Here is a 13,070-nt window from a genome sequence, read left to right as displayed (position 1 = left end):
TGTTCCTTGGAAACCCTATGGGGCAGTTCTGCTCTCTTATATAAGGGTCACTATGAGTCAGAATTGACAGCAAAGGGTTTTGTTTTGTTTTTATCAAGAATATATTTTAAAAACTTACTGTTCAACAATGAAAAACGTAATTTTTTAAAATAAGTGAAGAGTTTGAATAGACATTTCTCCAATGAAGGTATACAAATGGCCAATAATTTCATGAAAAGATGCTCAATGTCATTAATCATTATGGAAATCCAAGTCAAAACCACAATGAGGTACCAATTCATACCTGCTAGGATGGCTATAATAAAAATAAAATTTTAAACAAAAAATTACAAGTGTTGGTGAGGATGTGGGGAAATTGGAATCTTTGTCCATTGCTGATGGACCTGTAAAAGGGTGCAGCTGCTTTGGAAAACATTTTGACAGTTCTTCAAAATTTAAACAGAGTTACCATAAAACCCCAAACCAAACTGTTGCCATCAAATTGATTCCGACTCATAGTGACTGTCTTAGTCATCTACTGCTGCTGTAACAGAAATACCACAAGCGGATGAAGTTAACAAACAGACATTTACTCTCTCACAGTCTGGGAGGCTAGAAGTCCAAGTCCAAGGGCACCAGCTCAGGGGAAGGCTTTCTCTCTCTGTCGGCTCTAGGGGAAGGTCCTTGTCATCAATCTTCCCCGGTCAAGGAGTTTCTCAGCGTGGGGACCCCGGGTTCGAATGATGTGCTATTCTCCTGACTCTTGTTTCTTGGTGGTTTGAGGTCCCCCTGTCTCTTCTGCTCACTTCTCTCTTTTATATCTCCAAACAGTTGGATTAACACGATTTTGTCATCTGATGTGATCTTCCTGTGTGTTGTAAATCCTATCTCTATGGTGTTAACAGAAACCCTGGTGGCGTAGTGGTTAAGTGCTACGGCTGTTAACCAAAAGGTTGGCAGTTTGAATCCACCAGCTGCTCCTTGGAAACTCTATGGGGCAGCTCTTCTCTATCCTATAGGGTCACTGTGAGTCAGAATCACCTTGATGGCAGTGGGTTTTTATTCTTGTAGATGGAGTCCTGCCCTATTAACATAACTGCCACTAATCTCATTAATATCATCCAGCCATCCCGTTGCCGTCGAGTCGATTCTGACTCATAGCGACCCTGTAGGACAGAGTAGAACTGCCCCATAGAATTTCCAAGGAGCAGCTGGTGGATTCGAACTGCTGGCCTTTTGGTTAGCAGCCGTAGCACTTAACCACTCTGCCACCAGGGTTTCCATTAACACCATAGGGACAGGATTTACAACACACAGGAAGATCACATCAGATGACACAATACTGGGAATCATGGCCTAGCCGAGTTGACAGATATTTTAGGGGACACAATTCAATCCTTGACAACAACCCTCCAAGACAGAGTAGAACTATCCCATAGGATTTCCAAGGCTGTAATCATTTCGGGAGCAGATCGCCAGGTCTTTTCTCCCGTGGAGCAGCTGGTAGATTCAAACTGCCGACTTTTTGGTTAGCAGCCGAGCTCTTAACCATTGTGCCACCACAGCTCCTAAGAGTTACCATATAACCCAGCAATTTCACTCCTAGGAATATACCCAAGAGAATTAAAAACATACATTCACACAAAACTTGTACACAAATGTTCATACCACCATTATTCATAATAACTCCAAAGTGGAAACAACCCCGATGTCCATCAGCCAAGATGAGTAAGAGGGCAGTAGGGCTTAGATATCTAGTGGCTCTGAAGACTAGAGAGGAGATGACTGGGGCTGGAAGAGTTGGAGAAGACATTGCAGAAGAGAGAACTACCCTGAGCCTCAGGAAAGTCACAGCCAGAACTTTCTAGAAGAAAGCCAATAAATAGCATTTCTTGGTAGGGAGGCAGTTGGAGCCAAGTCCTGGCAGCAGGAAAGCCTGTGGAACATGCAGAGGGCAGGGAGCAGAGGGCTTAAGAGGGAGGGTGGGGTCTCAGCCAGGGGTCAGGGAGCGGTGGTAGGTGGACTCAGCCTGCTCAAAAGGTCACCTCAGAAGCTTCCTGATCCAGGACCGGGACAAAAACAGGGATGAGGTTGATGTCAAGTCCCTGGGTGGTGCAAATGGTTAACGGCTTGACTACTACCTGAAAGCCTTAAAAACCCGATGGAGCGCAGTTCTCCTCTGCACACATGGGGTTCGAATCGATTCCAGGGCAAATGGTTTGAATTTTTTTGTTGTTGTTTTTGGTTGATGTCAGGTCCCAGCGCTCTCCAGCCTCCTGCCGTGTGGAGGAGAAGTGGGTGCTAGCTTTGTAGGCTTGGCTTCAGCCCCCAGTTCCCTGCCCCTGACTCCATCATAAAATGAAGCCAGGTGTCGGCCCCTGGGGCTGCTCCCTAGGCAGACAGGGCCTATGCAGCAGCTCAGTGCATTTCCCAGACAAGAAATCCCACCCAGAGCCACCTCCCCTGTCCCTGCCCACCCTGACACCTGCTTGCCTGGGTGGCATTTGGCCATTCCAGGTTCTAATATCTGGATCCCCTTGTTTTCATGCCCTGACAGACCTCAGCAAGGAAAACCTCCGACTCCCAGTGGCCTTGCGCTTCGCTCTTTAAACATCTGGGTCACAGATACGCTCAGTTAATTAATGTTTCTGGCGCTGCTCATTTGCCTGCTGGATAATGGATTGATTCATAATTTCAATAAGCAGCTGTGTATATCTTTCCCGGGAACATAAAGGCAGCTTGCCGTCACTCATCGCTCTGCACTCAGTGAATTTAAATAATTTCAGGGCGACGTTGTTTAGGCAGGGGAAGGAGGGCTTCTGATTTTCTTTCCATTTTGCCTCCGACAATGACTCTGATTTGGAACTAATTTGGGTTTAAAGCACACGCTCTCTGCATCTCTCGAGGACACTGAATAAACTCCCTGTCACTGTGTCGGAGGGAGCAGGCAGGCTCCTGCTTCTGGGTTATGCGGAAAGTTTCTGAGGGCTTTCACCAGGAGGTAGGGACCGCCGCAGAGGCTCTGGTCCCCAGGAGAAGAGGGACTCCTACACTCACTCGGCAGAGCCACCATCTTCCTTCACCCCAGGTGGAAACGCCCAGACCCTGGGGGTGCAGGCCGGATCTGCTGCAAGCCCCGAGGAAGCCCTTCTGGTGCTCAGCTGCAGGGCTGGGACAGCCAGGCCACAGGGCCTCTCGGGACCTAAGGAGCAAGGCCAAACGAGGATTTCCAACTGGGAACCCAGGCAGGTGACCAGATGTCTTCATGCCTCGGTTTCCTTATCTATAAAATGGGGAGAGTAATAGGAACTATCTCACAGAATTGTTATGAAAATTACGTTATTTGTAGTTGAAGATCTATATAGATGTTCAGCTACTAACCCAAAGGTTGGTGGTTCGAACACTCCCAGCAGTACTGCAAAAGAAAGACCTGGCAATCTGCTTCTCTTAAGATTACAGGCAAGAAAACCATGTGGAACAGTTCGAGTTTATAACACATGGGGTCATTATGAGTTGGAATCCACTTGACAGCAACAGGATTTTAGGTTATACAATGCTTATAGGGCACTGGTTCAGTGGTAGAATTTTTGCCTTCCACGTGGAGGACCTGGGTTCGATTCCCGTCCAATACACCTCAAGCACAGCTACCACCTGCCTGTTAGTTGAGGCTTGTGTGTTGCCTTGATGCTGAACAGGTTTTAGCAGAGCTTTCAGACTAAGGCAGACTAGGAAGAAAGGCCTGGCTTTCAAAAATCAGCCAACAAAAACTCTACGGAGGGATCACAACGGTCCCACTCAGCTGATCACGGGATGGTGAAGGACTGGGCAGCGTTTCGAACCGTTGTGCTGGGGTTGCCGACTCGAGGCAGCTAACGACAAAACCATACCGTGCTTGGAGAGGATATTGAGTATGCCTTCAGTACGTGCTAGCTGGTATTTTGATTTTTTTTAATTTATTGGACTCCAGCTGTATAAATAATCGTCACTGCTACCTCAGCCGCCTCGTAGGACTGTGGGGACAGGACCGCAGGACCGCGTTTGCCTCTCAGTCACCCTCAGGCTGCACTGGGATCATCTCGGTGGGAACACAGCCCACCTATATCCTCCCCAAGCCCTCCCCAGGAGGGCACACAGGAGACTCTTTGCAGTACACCCATGGAGTTTAACTGAACAGACGTGACGGGGTTTTTTAAACGAAGACATTCACCCCCTGTGTATTGTGCTCATCCACAAAAATGTTTTGAGCACTTGGTATGTGATTTGCTCCTGGCAAGGAACAAAATTAATTACTCACATACTCTGCCCCTAAGGAGTGTGTAAGACGGGTCAATACATTTTGTTTGTTTCTTTAAGTTGGACTAAGGAGTCCCTAGGGGAGCCTTGGTGGTACAATAGTAAAGTGCTCAGCTGCAAACCAAAGGGTTCGCGATTCGAGCCCCCTCAGCAGCCTCGTAAGAGAAAGAGACCTGGTGATCTGCTCCCGTGAAGATGACAGCCTAGAGAACCCTGTGGGGCAGTTCTATTCTGTCACATAGGGCTGCTTGAAAATTGACTCAACAGCACCTAATAACAACAACAAGGAGTCCCTGCGTGGGGTAAATGGTTAATGCGCTTGGCTGCTAACCAAAAGGTTGGAGGTTCGAGTCCACCTAGAGGCACCTTGGAATAAAAGCCTGGAAATCTACTTCTGAAAAACCAGCCCTTGAAGATCATGTAGAGCGGAGTTTTACTCTGACACACACGAGGTCACCATGAATGAGCAGCCAGGGAAGGGAAGCCCCACCTAGTATGGGCCCTGTTGTGGGAAGGGTCGGTGGGCAGACCATCTCTGTATCAGTTAATGAGTGCTAAATAACAACCACCCCAAAACTTAGTGACTTCAAGCAGTATTCATTTATTATTGCTATAGGGTCACTATGAGTTGGAATGACTTGATGGCAATGGGTTTGGTTCTGGTCTATGAGGGTACAGGTCAGCTGGATGGATCTGGGTCAGGCTTGACTGACTTTACACGTTCATTCAGGCATCTCTTGAATGCATAACTCAGGCTAGCAGGTCAGCAGAGGGCTGGCTGATGTAGGATGGCCTCATCCACTGTCCAGTGGTGGACCGGCTATTGGCTGGGCCACTGTCTCTCATCCCCCAGCTGGCTAGCCTGGGCTAACTCCACGGTGGCTGAAGGGTTCCCAGAGCCTGGGTGGAAGCCAGCAAGGCATTTTTAGGCCTAGTCTAAGAACAGGTGCACCCTCACTCGTGCTACATTCTTTTGGCCAAAGCAAGTCACAGGCCAACATTCCCGGGATAGGGAAATCGCCTCCATTTCTTGATGGGAGCTGCCGCGAAGTCTTACTGCAGCTGACACACACAGGGAAGAGTGAAGGGTGTGGCCATTTTTGCCACCTACCCCTGTCTCCCAGTGTCCGCTTGCTGCTTGCTCGGACAAGAAAGCAAGTACCAGGACTGCACTGCACACTTACGATGGGGCTGCTTTTCCCTCGTGTTCCAGGCTGCAGCGGACACCCTATATATACATGAAATTCATTCACGTTCCGGTTCTTTCCTTGGGAGAGATTTCTAAAAGGGGGCTTACTGAGTCAAGGAGGGAGGAACACTTTTAAAGCACCAAGTACATATTTTGAAATTTCCTTCCAAAAAGATTGTAGTAATTTACTCTCCCCCCAGCCCAGGGATGCGAGGTCCTGAGTTATGCTAACATCGCCACAATGAGGAAGCTCTATTTTTATAAAATGTGGTGTCTCATTGGGGTTTGAGTTTTTAATGTCTCTTAATACCTGTGCAGTTCCATACCTTCTGACATACCTGTTTCTCCTTCAGTGAGTTGCCTCTCTGGGCCCTTTGCAGCAATGTAAAAAAAAACCAGAAACGGTTGCCGTAGAATCACTTCCGACTCATGGTGACCCCACGTGTGTCGGAGTAAAACTGTGCTCCATAGCGTTTTCAATAACTGATTTTTTGAAAGTGGATAACCAGGCCTTTCTTCTGAGGCACCTCTCGGTAGACTCAAACCTCCACCTTTCGGTTAGCAGCCGAGCACATTAACCGTTTGTACCCCCCAGGGACTCCTTGCAGCGGTGCAGGTCTGATTAATTCCAATTTACAAATGAGGAGGAAATGGAGGCTCCGAGAGGTTAGTGAATTGTTCAAGATGGCTCAGCCACCTGAAAGCACAGCCAGGTTTTAGAAATCAGAGACCCTGCTCCTTCTCTGTTCCTGCTTCCCCTGTTGCTAAACAGGCAACTAAAATCCTAAAACCTTGGCTGAGGACATGCTACGGAAGCAATCAGGGAGTGGCCAGGAGGGCTTCCTGGAGCAGGCTGTGCTAAGGGATGGGTCCCTGGGGGTCGGGGTGGCAGGACTAGAGGTGGCCGTCTCTGCAGTGTTGACCAGTAGGGGCGGGTGAGGCCTGCAGACTTCCTCCTGTGCTCACACCCTACCTCCCACCCCTGCTCTCCGTCTCCCCCACAGCTGGCCCGATACACCAAGGAAGGCTTCCTGCACCTGGGCGCGCTGGGGACCACCACGCTCCTCCCTGACACCCGCTGCCTGGTGGACAATGCCAAGAGTCGACTCCCCCAGCTTCTCGACTGTGACAAGGTCAAAAGCAGTCTGTACAAACGCTGGAACTTCATCCAGGTGAGTGCTGCGTGGCCTGGGCCAGCAGCCCGGGGCAGGTGAGGATGCTGCAGGCCACAGGTGGAAAGCTGGCTTCCCCGAGGGGACCCAGCCAGGTGCAGCCCAGAGTGCTGTCTCCTAGCCCCAGGCCAGGCTCCTGGACTCAGAGCACTTGCCGGGGAATCAGTGGGGGGTTTCTATGGGAGTCGGCCTTCCCGATACCGAATACTGTCAGTGCGAGGGCTGGGTTACAGGAAGGAAAGAACAGCTGCCGTCAAACTGATTCTGACCCATGGCGACCCTTCGTGTGTCAGAGCAGAGCCGCGCTCCGCAGGGCTCTCCAGGCTGATGTTTGGGAGGTAGAGCTCCAGGTCTTCCTTCCTGGGTGCCTCTGGGTGGACTCGAATTCCAACCTTGTGGTTAGCAGCCAAGCCTGTTAACCTAGGGACTCCAGAGCTTGGTTAAAACCAATTGCTGTAGCATTGATTCCAACTCTGGGTGGCCCAAATGGTTAGACATTTGGCTACCAACTGAAGGGTTGGTGGTTCAAACCCACCCAGAGGCACCTTGAAAGACAGGCCCTGGTGGTCCACTTCTAAGAAGTCACAGCTGTGAAAATCCTATGGAGCATAGTTCTACTTTGCACACATGGGGTCAGCGTGAGGGCTAGGTTACCAAACCAAAACACACCAGCATCAATTCTGACTCACAGTGACCTTATAGGACAGAGTAGAAGTGCCCCATAGGGTTTCCAAGGCCGTAATCTCTATGCAAGCAGACTGCCACATCTTTCTCCCACGGAGCGTCTGGTGGATTAGAACTGCCGACCTTTCAGTTAGTAGCCCAGCACTTAACCACTGTACCACCAGGGCTCCTGAGAGCTAGGCTCAAAACCCAAAAAACTCATTCTGACCCCGCTACCCAGTGCCCATCGCCTGGCTCAGCCACTTGAACTTGATGAAGCTTATTTATTTTCTGACTTAAGGGTGCCCAGAGGAGGCTCCCCAAGTCCTCCCTGTGCATGGAATTTCAGTGGGATTGGATCCCAATGAGAAGCCGTGTGCCAGGTATAGAGGTGGTTACGCCTGTGTCTCTGTCTGCCCCTCTCTGTCTTTTTCCTTCTCTCTCTCCCTTTTCCCAGAATGGAGCCATCATGAACAAGGGCACAGGACGCTGCCTGGAGGTGGAGAACCGTGGCCTGGCGGGCGTCGACCTCATTCTCCGCAGCTGCACTGGGCAGAGGTGGACGATCAAGAACTCCGTTAAGTAGCCAGCAGGAGCCGGGGTCTGTCCATCCCTGGACCAGCCACTGGGGTGCAGAGACAGCAAGGGGAGAAGTGGTGTTTGTCCAGCGTCCCGTGCCCCCGAGGGAGACGTTCTGCCCATCAGGCACTCACCCACCCATGAGGCTTGCACTCTGTGGAAAGGCCCCCACCCTGCTCTGGAAAACCAGAGATGTGTCTTCTGCAGCCCCGGATGTAACCTGGTGCAAAAGAGTGAAACTGTCCACATCTCCTCCTGGTCATCTTCCCACCCCGGGGTCAGGATCCGGGGCTGGCAGGGTCCCCTCCTTGCTCCCACCCCGGGGTCAGGATCCGGGGCCGGCAGGGTCCCCTCCTTGCTCCCACCCCGGGGTCAGGATCCGGGGCCGGCAGGGTCTCCTCCTCGCTCCCACCCTGGGGTCAGGATCTGGGGCCGGCAGGGTCCCCTCCTCGCTCCCACCCTGGGGTCAGGATCTGGGGCCGGCAGGGTCCCCTCCTCGCTCCCACCCTGGGGTCAGAATCTGGGACCGGCAGGGTCCCCTCCTCGCTCCCACCTTTTGCATCCACAGCAGCTTCTGACTTCCATCTTGGTCCTAATCAAAGTGGCAGGGGGAGACTTGAGCCACATCCTAGCCCCCCTCTGTCTCTGAGGAGGCAGCGAGACCCTGAGACTCAGTTTCCCCTGGATTGCTTCTGCTCAGATGCCCATCCACAACCCCAAGACAGCCACCACCCCCAAACCCTCCCATCAGGGTGGCTTTTGTGGCGACAGCTCCAGACTCTTCTGGACCTCCCCAGAGATGGCTTAGAAGGAAGTGGTGCTGCGGCTCCCGGTCACCTGGACACCAGGCTCCTTTGTGCTGGGGCGGGCTCTTCTGCCTGTGTCTGCTGAGCAGGCAGGATGGTCTCAGCTGCTAGGGGCCGGGGCTAGGGCCTGTTGGTGCCCACCCTGTCTGTGTGAGGACCAGGATGCCTGGACACTCAGGCTGCCCCAGGGAGAAGAGCAAGAGGAGGCACCACCTGGGGCTTCAGGGCTGCAGCCAGCCCAGGAGGGCCAGAAACCCAGAAGCAGCTCTGCCTTCCTCTCATCTTGCCCCACACTCTGCTGGTTGACAGGGAGAAGGCAGTTGTTTTCCTCTCTTAAGAGTAATAATTTTTTTTTTTTCCCCAATTGCCCTCTGGTTAGGGTACACTTGTAAATCAGAGTTAATATATGGCCATGTGTCATGCATATGAGTGAGTACGTGTGCTGTGTGGTGTGCATGGCAGGGTGTCTGCAAGCATGTGTGTGTGCAAGTACGTGTGTGTGCAAGCATGTGTGCTCCGTATGGGTGCGTGTCTGGATGCGTGCAGCTGAGCGTGTGGTAGACCAAACATAGATGTGTAGCTGTGGGCTTGGTGCTTCACTGCTCGCCTGGTTGGCTGCCCGTCGCTGGCCAAGCAGAAGGCCAGAAGGGCGTGGAGTCCTGGGGTGGCCTCGAGTGGTGCCCAGACAGGAAGGCTGCCCCTTTTACCCGTTACCATCTCTCTCCCTCCTGCTGCCCCGGCCAGCCCCTGCCCAGAACCAAACCCTGAAGCTGCCCAGTTTGTGGTTCACAGTGTCTCATTTGGTGGCATCTTATTCGTGATCATCCCCCACCCCATCTCCCACCTTGTGAAATAAATACCTGTTAGCACTTCCCAAAGTGGTCTTGTTTGCTTCTTCTTGTTTTTTTGTAATAATTTATTTATTTTTTTGGTGCAAACATACACAGCAAAACATGTACCAATTCAACAGCTTCTACACATACAATCCAGTGACACTGATCGTATTCGTCGAGTTGTGTAGCCATTCTCGATATTTTGTTTGCTTCTTGATTCCTCCAGAGCCCAGGGTTGGGAGGGCGGCTTGAGCAACATAGAAGAAGGCGTCTTTGGTTTTGGGGAGTTTGGTCTTATTAAGGAGTACCAGGGTGGCACAGTTAAGCACTTGATTACTAGCCCAAAGGTTAGCAGGTGCACTGTGGAAGAAAGTCCTGGCAATCTGCTTCCAAAAGGTTACAGCCTGGAAACCCCTATCGAGCAGTTCCACTGGAGCATTTTACTCCGTACACATGGGGTCGCCATAAGTCAGAACTGACTCAATGGCAGCTGGCTTTTTTTCCCCCCCTTTTTTTCCGTCTAATTAAAGGCAAAAAGCCCTCCCAGCACAGGGGTGAGACAAAGCCAGCCTGCCCTTGCACATGCCTTCCCCCCAAAGAGGACAGACAAAGCTTGGCATCTGGCACCCACTTACTAACCCCCGGAACACCTGGGTTAGCACAGCCAGGTTGGTGCTATAGGAGAGAAGCATTGCAGGTGGCCTGGCCTCATTACCCTGACCACCTTGGCCCCATGCTGTGGAGTCCTCGGCCTGCTAGACCATGGGGCCTGCTGGGGCAGCATCTGCCTACTGGCTGTGCATGGAGGAAGGAAATTCTACAGGACGGAAGGCCTCTGTCATGGCAGTGGGCACAGGGGGACGGGCAGGGAGCCCCCTCGGCCACGACACCCCCATTTTCTATTGAAGAAACCAGAAAACCTCTGAGGAGGCCCAGAAGGCCCGTCCTGTTTGGCATCACACGACACTTAAGCACTCACATCTGCCATGTATCTTTGGGGTTCCATGAGAATTGGGGTTCATGAGCACATCAGTGGGAAATGGTGCCGTTTTGTAGCAAGGAGTTAGCAAAACTTAAACATCAATGTCTTAAACATCAGGGTAACTGTGAGGTGAAAAGCGCTAAAACTTGGCAGGGTTCCACGTGGGCTGCAGGCATAGGCTGAGGTGGTTGTAAGACGTCCTGTGGGCAGCGTCCTGCCTGACTGAGCTGTTCTCCCTCCATGTGAATGTCGTGACATGCAGGTACAAAGATGGCAGCCCCCCATTTTACTATTTTTAGCTGAGGCTTTGGCCCCAAATCCAAAGAGGATTCAGTGGGCCCAGGTTTATCCTACAGGAGAAGAACCTGTTGCCAGGTGCCATCGAGTTGATTTTGACTCATAGTGACCCCATGTGACAGAGAATTACCCCATAAGCAGCCGAGCCCTTAATCATTGCGCCACGAGCCAAAACAGCCTCAAACCAAAGACAGCCGTAATTCCTGCTCTGTTGTCCCACAGCGCCCACACCCAAAGCCTCTGATGGGGCTAGAGCCCCCACCCCAAGCCAAAGGAGAGAGTCAGAGGGTCCCACACTTCGGGCTCATTTTTCCTTGTGAGGCCTCCCCCTCCATACCGGTACTGGAAGTGTCCTGGAACTGAGAGGTGGGTGTCCCTTCTTTAGCACCACCTCCCAGCAGGACAGATGTCTGGCTAGATAGGATAGGGGTGCTGCTCAGGGCCTCCTGGCATGAGTAGGTGTGCTCCACGTCTCAGCCCCGGCCCTGGATTCCAGCGTCAGTGGGCCTGGGCTGTCCATTCATACCGGCACCACGGCTACTTCCCAAAGGGTGGGAGCCCTGGGGAGACAGGTCAGAGGTGAGGTCAGCATGGGGGCCAGCACCGGCTTCAACCCACAGGGTCTCACCTGGGCCTGATGGAGGTAGGCATGGCAGGCCAAGGGCAAAGGCTAAGAAGAGGTGTGTAGGCGGCTGGGGGAGGGGGGAGTGAAAGCTGACAAAAGCCTACCTGTCGGCAGGGTGACTGCTGGGCAGAGAGTTAAATGCACCTTCCAGCTCCCAGCAACAAGCACAAGGAAAACTCACCCCCGACCTCGAATGTTTCGAGTTTGTACCATGTATAGTGAGGGGGGCACTGGTGGGTCTGTGGTACAATTCTCACCTTCCATGTGGGAGACCCTGGTTCAATTCCCGGCCAGTGCACCTTGTGTGCAGCCACCACCCGTCTGTCAGCAGGGGCTTGTGTGTTATTATGATGCTGGATGGGTTTCAGAGAAGCTTCCAGACTAAGATGGACTAAGAAGAAAGACCTGGCCTTCTGCTTCCAAAAATCAGCCGAAGAAAACCCCGTGGATCACAACAGGGACGGTGTAGGACCTGGCAGCGCTTCCTTCCATTGTGCATGGGATTGCCATGAGTCGGAGGCCAACTCGATGGTTACCAACGACAACAGCAGAGTTTGAGAGGTGACATCCGTTCTGGGGCCCCTCTTGCCCTCAGTCACTGGTGGATGCTGCAGAGGAGGGGTGGAGATCTCATGGGCTTTCCTGGGGCTCCTCCTACCTCCTCAGCCCTCTCCCTTACACCGACCCTCCCACAAGCCCCTGGTTGTGGCCGTTTCTTTCTCTTTTTTCGCATACTCTTCCCTCTCAAATTAAATGGCAGAAAACTCACAGATGGTATTCCTGGTAAACGTCCAAGCCATCAAAGCCAACAAATCTATGTCTCTTACTTCTCAAATGTTTTCTTTATACTTTCACTTATTCTGGTGGCTTGAAATACCATCGCTGGGGTGGCTAGATAAGGAAGAAATAGATAAAACTAAAAAGCACAACTTGGGCCAGGATCCACCGTCTTAAGTCACTCCAATCCTTTCTACTTAGGTTTTGGAAGCCTTTTTTTCCTGTCATATAATTTTGTTTCACTGGCACTCGACGGCTCGTTTAAAGGTTGACAGTTCAAATCTACCTGGCATACCATGGAAGAAAGGCCTGGCAATCTGCTTCCATAAAGATGACAGCCAAGGAGCTGCCTATGGGGCAGTTCTACTCTGTAACACATGAAGTCACCATGAGTCAGTATCAACTAGAGGGCAGCGGGTCTGGTTTTTTTGTTTAAGTGGTTAAGTGCTTGGCTGCTAACCAAAATGTTGGCATTTTGAATCACCAGCTGCTCCGCAGGAGGAAGATGTGGCAGTCTGCTTCGGTAAAGATTTCAGCTTTGGAAGCCCTATGGGGCAGCTCTACTCTGTCCTATACAGTTGCTATGAGTCAGAATTGAGTTGACGGCAACGGGTTTGGGTTTACAGGAAGTATTTCTCAACGCTGTTTCCAGAATTCCTTTTGAACGTAGAATTGCAGCTCTGGCCCCTAGAGTGAACCTGCATTTCTTTCTGGAGAGTTCAGTGAGGGTCTAACCAGTAAGCAGCCTAGGGCATAGTGCTGGGCAGAAAGCAGACAACAGCGTCCAGGAAATTGGTAACTGCTAAGGAGAGAGAACGACAGAACCCTGATTCCCAGCCACTGGGCACCCTGGCCTCCCACAGCCCTCCTGTCTG

The 13,070-nt window shown here is 51.7% G+C and overlaps 1 protein-coding gene across 1 annotated transcript in view; it reads left to right on the top strand.

Moving 5' to 3' along the window:
- The window catches only part of GALNT17 (polypeptide N-acetylgalactosaminyltransferase 17), a 538,869-nt gene extending 530,661 nt beyond the window's left edge, over window positions 1–8,208 (top strand). The window contains exons 10-11 of the mRNA XM_003416636.4: window positions 6,466–6,633; window positions 7,754–8,208. Of these exons, the coding sequence (XP_003416684.4) occupies window positions 6,466–6,633; window positions 7,754–7,882 (297 nt within the window). The 3' untranslated portion in view covers window positions 7,883–8,208. The remainder of the gene's footprint in view (window positions 1–6,465; window positions 6,634–7,753) is intronic.
- Window positions 8,209–13,070: the final 4,862 nt, after the last annotated feature.

This window comes from Loxodonta africana, chromosome 12 (assembly GCF_030014295.1).
Source record: "Loxodonta africana isolate mLoxAfr1 chromosome 12, mLoxAfr1.hap2, whole genome shotgun sequence".
NCBI classification, from domain to species: Eukaryota; Metazoa; Chordata; class Mammalia; order Proboscidea; family Elephantidae; genus Loxodonta; species Loxodonta africana.
This window is presented reverse-complemented; position numbering and strand designations above follow the sequence as displayed.